The following is a 7,699-nucleotide window of genomic DNA, read 5'->3' as shown; positions in this document are numbered from 1 at the left end:
ATGGCAAAACACAATCTAACGGTGCTCAATGAGTTCATTCTCATGGGAATCACAGACAAACCTGAGCTGCAGGCTCCACTATTTGGGATCTTCCTCATCATCTATTTGATCTCTGTGGTGGGCAACCTGGGCATGATCATCCTCACCAAGGTGGACGCCAGACTACAAACACCCATGTACTTCTTCCTCAGACACCTGGCCTTCACTGATCTGGGTTATTCAACAACTATAGGACCAAAAATGTTAGTAAGTTTTTTTTTGGAAGAAAACACGATTTCTTATTATTTATGTGCCACACAGGGAGCTTTCTACATGATCTTCATCATTAGTGAACTTTTTATTCTAACAGCTATGTCCTACGACCGCTACATGGCCATCTGTAAGCCTCTGCTCTACCCTGTCATCATGTCACAGAGGGTGTGTCAGGTGCTGGTGGCAATCCCTTATCTCTACAGCATATTTGTTTCACTTTTTGTCACCATAAAGATCTTTAGTTCATTCTTCTGTGGCTACAATGTTGTCAATCATTTCTACTGTGACTGTCTCCCCTTGTTATCTTTGCTCTGCTCAAATACACATGAAATTGAATTGATGATTTTGATTTTCTCAGTTTTTGATGTGATTTCATCCCTTCTGATAGTTCTTGTGTCTTACCTGCTGATCCTGGTAGCCATTGTCAGGATGAACTCAGCTGAGGGTAGGCTCAAGGCTTTTTCCACCTGTGGGTCCCACCTGACAGTGGCCACAGTGTTCTATGGGACTTTGATATTTATGTATGTGCAACCTGAGTCCAGTCATTCCTTTGATACTGATAAAGTGGCGTCCATATTTTACACCCTTATTATCCCCATGCTGAATCCCTTGATCTATAGCTTGAGGAACAAAGATGTAAAGTATGCTCTACATAGGATATGGAAAAAAATATGCAATACCTTTTCTTAAGTTTATTGTATACTGTGCGGTTCCTATGAATTAAACGATCAACATTAAACATTTCTCTATGTTTCTTTAGAGGGAAAAGCAAGGATAAATAAGTTCGATGTATATCTAGAGATTTGCTTCTATGTACTATTCATATTTCAAAGTACTCTGAATACATTGTGCATAAGCAATAAATATATTTTTCCTTCCTGAGGGAAAGAGATAAGTTATAGGCATAATAACTGGGGCTTGTGTTAGTACAGTAGAATGGGTTAGGAGACTATAAGCTATAACACCAAGGAAGTAGTGTGGATATGCTGTATGGAAGTAAAGAATACTTGGTACAGAAAGAGAGTAAAAATGACTCATGTTATTATCAACTATCAGAATAAACATCCCAATGTCTATGTATTATGTGTTTAGGTGTGCTTTTTTGTAAGAACATTCTTTCTGTTTAGCCTATGTAGGTTTCTATGGGTTGTCTAAGTCACACTTGATGGGATGCCTGATGGTTCAGCAGTTGAGTGTCTTTCTGCCTTTGGCTCAGGTCGTGATCCTGGGGTCCTGGGATCGAGTCCAACATCAGGCTCCTTGCAAGGAGCCTGCATCTCCCTCTGTCTCTGCCTGTGTGTGTGTGTCTCTCATGAATAAATACATAAAATCTTAAAATGAAATAAAAACACACTTGATCATAGTTTTAAGGAGGTTCAGTGTATTGTACTAGCTTGAAGTCATCAGTCATCTGAATTTGCTCAAATATCTCCATTCCACAGGGAGGTTTTTGTGTCCCAGTCTTTCCTCATGAGTGCTATTACATAGGAGCTCTAGAGACTCTATCAACTACACACACTTGGCATTTCAACAATCCAGAAATCACCACAGCATCTAATTTTGTCTTAATACATCCATTGTGTCTAACAGCAGATAGAACTAGTGAATTAAGTTTCATATAGACTGTCATAGATGTTTCCATGTTTTTTTTTTTATTTTTCCTACCAGCTTGATCTTGATTCTTAAATGCTTGTTTTTGTCTAATGACAAAACAAAGATAAGTTTTGAGTAAAAGTCACAGTCTAGTAGTTTTTGTATGCTTACATACAAGGCCTGCTCTATCATAAATTAAGGTGTTGTCTTTCATTTGGTCAACTTTCCATAAATTTGGTTCAAATTAGTATATACTCCATTTCTATTAGGATACATTGATAACATTGGATACAACAAATACATTGATTTGTTGATCCTGTCTGGAGAAAACAAAAGATGATTCTGTGATTTAAACAGTGAACATGTGATATGATATGTAGTAATGTATATACTTGGTGTGGTTTTTGGACATACTTCCTACATAACCCTCCCTAAATCCCATTATATTTTTATTTTTATTATTTTTTAACATCCAATAAACTTTTTCACATTATGGAGAAGACTATTTTCTGAGTCCATTGTCATAGAATAAAATTATCTGTGAAGTCAATAAAATTCTATTAAAAATAATTCATAAGAATACATATACAAATTTATGTATAGGCACATGAGGACAAATATTAATAGTGCCTTTCTGGTTTATTTTTTTAAGTATTGAGAAAAATTATATACCTTAGTATGAGCTATGCATATATAAATATAAGAAAACCCTGTTTCTTAGATTATATATATTGGACAGAGTTACAGTGAAGTGTGGATAATATATGGATTTGAAAAAACAAACTGTGAGTAAACAGAACACAATTTTGTACTCCTATAATAAATATTGGAGTGTCTTTGATTAACCCACAGACTATAAGCCAAAAAGAGAAAAACTATATATTAAGATTTATAAATTTTGATAATGTATTTCATTCACTTAAAAAATTATTTGTATTTCCTTGTTAAGTAGATACATAAAGGTATTATATTTTTCATAGAATATAATAATTTAAAATCAAAAACTGCTACTAACATAAAAACTTGTTCAGCATTATTATCATTAATGAATTATATTTTAAATGTCAGTGAGAACAATATAAATCGAGAATAATATCTAGCTCTTGGTGAGTAAGTGGAGAAGTTAAAACTTTCACACATTGCTGGTGGAAAATTAAAAGGGTTAGATATTTATTTTTTTAAATATTTTATTTATTTGTTTATTTATTTATTTATTTATTTATTTATTTATTTATTTATTTATTTATGAGAAAGAGAGAGAGACAGAGACACAGGCAGAGGGAGAAGCAGGATCCATGCAGGGAGCCCGACATGGGACTCAATCCCAGGTCTCCAGGATCACGCCCTGGTCAAAGGTGGCACTAAACCGCTGAGCCACCTGGGCTGCCCTGTTTGTCTGTTTTTTTTTTTTTTTTTTTTTTTTTTTTTGTCTGTTTTTAAATAGGCTACAAGCACAGGTGCTTCTCGCAACCCTCAGATCAAGACTTCAGCTGAGAGACACCTGAGTGGCTCAGTGGTTGAGTGCCTGCCTTTGGCTCATGGAGTAATCCTGTTGTCCTGGGATTGAGTCCCATATCAGGTTCCCCACAGGGAGACTACTTCTCCCTCTGCCTATGTCTCTGCCTCTCTCTCTGTGTCTCTCATAAATAAATGAATAAAATCTTAAAAAAAAAATACTTCAGCTGAGATCAAAAGTTGAATGCTTAGCTGACTGAGCCTCCCAGGCATCCCTCTTGGATTTATTCATAGAAGAGTATGTTGGGATAATACATATGAAACATTTGGGAAAATTAATGAGTATAGTTTATCCCTTATTAAGAATACATCTATATAATTTTTGATTTTTATTTTTTATATATAATTTTTAAGGGGCGAAACTCAGGGGTGTTCATTGAGGCACTACCCTGTACTGTTGGTGATAGGTGAGAGTTGGAGATAAAATGTTTATGAAAAAACATTAAGTGAAATTTGTTAAATATATATCATGGTTTATAACACAGAAAGAAGCAACACATGTCATATCATCTTTACACAAGTAAAGTGACTTAAATGCAACAATGAAACTTATAGAAAAATAACACAAATACATAGTTATATATATGTAAAATATATTTTTGCAAGGACAAATTGATCATCTAAGCATATATCAAGTACAACGGAGCATGTTTCAAGGTGGGAGAGAAAAACTGGACTGGGGTTGGACAGAAGGAATAAATAAAATTCTGCAATGTGAAAGTAAGGAGAAAAAGCAAAATGAAAAAAGCAACAGTGGAAACCATGTCAGTGATGGCAAGTCACTATGCGATGAGAATAATGCCTAGCTAATTTCTACCTTAGAAGGAGGAATAACAATGAAAATAAAAATGAAAATAAAGGAAATAACACATATTTACATGATACATAATTTTTAAATAATATAGAACAGAATTAATCATTTCTCTATCACGTCACCCATCCCAGGAGACCACTTGATAAGCCTGACTAAAATACATGACATTTTAATTAAAAGTCCTGTGAAGGGGATCCCTGGGTGGCGCAGTGGTTTAGCGCCTGCCTTTGACCCGGGGCGTGATCCTGGAGACCTGGGATCGAATCCCATGTCGGGCTCCTGGTGCATGGAGCCTGCTTCTCCCTCTGCCTGTGTCTCTGCCTCTCTCTCTCTCTCTCTCTCTCTCACTGTGTGCCTATCATAAATAAATAAAAATTAAAAAAAAAAAGTCCTGTGAAGAAGAGATGAAAAGTTATGTAAGAGTGAAAAATAGCTCTTGTTTCTTTGTTGATCTTCTGCTTAGATTAACTGTCCATTACGTGAGTAGGGGTTGAAGTCCCCTACTATTAATGTATTATTATCTATGTTACTTTACTTTGGTTATTAATCATTTGATATAATTGGTTACTCCCAAATTAGAAGCATAAACATTTATAATTATTAGGTCTTCTTGTTGGATAGACCCTTTAAGTATGATATAGTGTCCCTCTTCATCTCTTACTAAAGTCTTTGGTTTAAAATCTGTCTGATATGAGGATGGCTACCCCAGCTTTGTTTTAAGATCCATTTGAAGTTCTCCACCCCCTCATTTTCAGCCTGGAAGTGTCTTTAGTTCTAAAAGGAGTCCCTTATAGACAGCATAAGGTTGGGTCTTGCTTTTTTTTTTTTTTTTAATCCAATCTGGTACCTTGTGTCTTTTGATTGAAGCATTCAGTTTATTTACATTCAGAGTAACTATTGAAAGATATGATTTAGTGGCATTGTATTACCTGTAAAAGTCCTTTTTTCTGTAGATTGCCTGTTTCTTTCTGGCTTATGTTACTCTTGGGCTCCCTCTTTGCTTACAGGATCCCCCTTAATATTTCCTGCAGGAATGGCTTGGTGATCGCATATTCTTTCAGTTTCTGTCTGGCCTGAAAGCTCTTTATCTCTCTTTCCATTCTGAATAACAGTGCCTTACTGGATAAAATATTCTTTTTTTTAAGATCTTATTTATTTATTCATGAGACACACTCACACACACAGAGACAGAGAGAAAGAGAGAGAGCGAGGCAGAGGCAGAGACACAGGCAGAAGGAGAAGCAGGCTCCGTGCAAGGACCCCGATGTGAGACTCGATCTCGGGTCTCCAGGACCACACCCTGGGCTGCAGGCAGCGCTAAACCGCTGTGCCACCGGGAATGCCGTGGATAAAATATTCTTGGTTGCATGTTTTTCTCATTTAGTACCCTGAGTATATCATGCCAGCTCTTTCTAACCTGCCAGGTCTCTATGGATAGGTCTACAGTTAGTCTAATATTTCTTGCTGTATATGTTAGGAATCTCTTGTCTCAAGCTGCTTTCAGGATTTTCTCTTTATTTCTGAAATTTGCAAGCTTCACTACTATATGTTGAGGTATTGATCTATTCTTATTGATTTTGGGAGAGGTCCTTTGTACCTCTTAGACTTAAATGTCTCTTTCCATCCCCAGGGATGTTCGCAGCTATGATTTCCTCAAATATGCCTTCTGGCCATCCCTCTTTCTCTTCACCCTAAGCACTCCAATAATTCTGATGTTGCTTCTTTCCTGGTATCATTGATTTCTCAAAGCCTCTCCTTATGGGCTTTTAGTTATTTTTCTCTCTTTTCCTCAATTTCCTTCCTTTCCACCAACTAGTCTTCTATGTCACTTACTCTCCCTTCTACCTCATTTACCTGAGGTGTTAGAACATCCAGTTAGGCTGCATCTAAGTTAGAATATATTTTTTTAATTTTGGCCTGTTTAGATCTCATTTCTGCAGTAAGAGATTCTCTAGCATCATTTGAGCTTTTTTCAAGCCCAAACTAATGACTTTATCACAGTTATCCTGAACTCCAACTCTGACATTTTACTTAAATTCATATTAATAGATCTATGGCAGAGAGTATTGCCTCTGGTTCTTTCTTTTGTTGTGAATCCCTTCTACTCATTTTGTCCAGAGAAGAATGGATGTACGAGTGAGCAGAATCAAAATATCAACCACGACTAAAGCAAAATACACACTAGACAAATCTGATGAGGTCAGAAAGCAAAACAGAAAAGCAAAAGAAAAAAAAAGGGAGGTGTAGAAGAGAGAATATAAACTCACACGGTGGACAAAAGAGAGTAATGCCCTTGTTCCTGAGTGGAATTTGGTCTCTGTGTTAGAAGACACTAAATTCCAAATTTTAAGAAAGCAAAACATATATATACAAAAATAAAATTGAATGGAGTGAAAGGAATCCAAAAATGAAGTATATATCTATAAAATGTAAATGTAAAAAAAAGGAAGTTAAAAGAAGACTTAAAAACAAAGACTGTTGGTAGGAATACAAGCTAGTGCAGCCACTCTCGAAAACAGTATGGAAGTTCCTCAGGAAGTTAAAAGTAGAGGTACCCCACAACTCAGCAATTGCACTACAGGGTATTTATCCCAAAGACACAGATGGAGTGAAACAAAGGGACACCTGCACCCCAATATCCATAACTGCAATATCCACAATAGCCCAACTGTGGAAGGAGCCAAGATGTTCATTGACAGATGAATGGATGAGAAAGATGTGGTCTATATAAACAATGGAATATTACTCACCTATCAGAAAGGATGAATACCCACCATTTGCTTCGATGTAGATGGAACCGGAGGGTATTATGCTGAGTGAATTAAATCATCCTAGAAAGACAATTACCATATAGTTCATTCATATGAGGAATATAAGAAATAGTGCAGAGGACCATAAGGAAGGAGGGAAAAGTGAATGGGAAAAAATCAGAGAGGGAGACAAACCAAGAGAGCCTCTCTCTTCTTTTAAGATTTTGTTTGTTTATTCATGAGAGACAGAGAGAGAGGGAGAGAAAGAGATAGGCAGAGGGAGAAGCAGGCTACACGCAGGGAGCCGGATGTGGGACTCGATCCTAGGTCTTCAGGATCACGCCCAGGGCTGAAGGCAGGCGCTAAACCGCTGAGTCATCCAGGCTGCCCCAAGTGAGACTCTTAACTCTGGGAAACAAAGTGATGGTTGATGAAGGGGAGGTTGGTGGGGCATGGGGTAACTGGATGATGGGAATTAAGGAGGGCACATGATATGATGAGCACTCAGTGTTATACACAGCTGATAAATTATTGAAAATTACATCTGAAACTAATGGTGCTGTATATTTGCTAATTCAATTTAAATTTAAAAATGTGAAAAAGAGGAGTGAAATAAATAAATAAATAAATAAATAAATAAATAGGTGAAATAGATGATAGATTGATGATAGATTATACATATGTAATTTATTCACTGGTGAGTACTAATTTGCCCTGCTTATTAATAGACAACCTCCAGACTTTTTTTTTTTTCATCCTCTCATATGCTTTCGTG

At 36.5% G+C, this 7,699-nt stretch overlaps 1 protein-coding gene across 1 annotated transcript; it reads left to right on the top strand.

Moving 5' to 3' along the window:
• Nucleotides 1-942, top strand: LOC121472005 (olfactory receptor 8K3-like). The gene has a single exon (XM_041722959.1). It carries the CDS (start codon nucleotides 1-3, stop codon nucleotides 940-942), a length of 942 nt encoding a protein of 313 aa, XP_041578893.1.
• The last annotated feature ends 6,757 nt before the right edge of the window (nucleotides 943-7,699 follow it).

Source organism: Vulpes lagopus, chromosome 11 (genome assembly GCF_018345385.1).
Source record: "Vulpes lagopus strain Blue_001 chromosome 11, ASM1834538v1, whole genome shotgun sequence".
Taxonomy (NCBI): domain Eukaryota; kingdom Metazoa; phylum Chordata; class Mammalia; order Carnivora; family Canidae; genus Vulpes; species Vulpes lagopus.
Note: the sequence above shows the minus strand (reverse complement) of the source record. Positions and strands in the feature narration are given on the sequence as shown.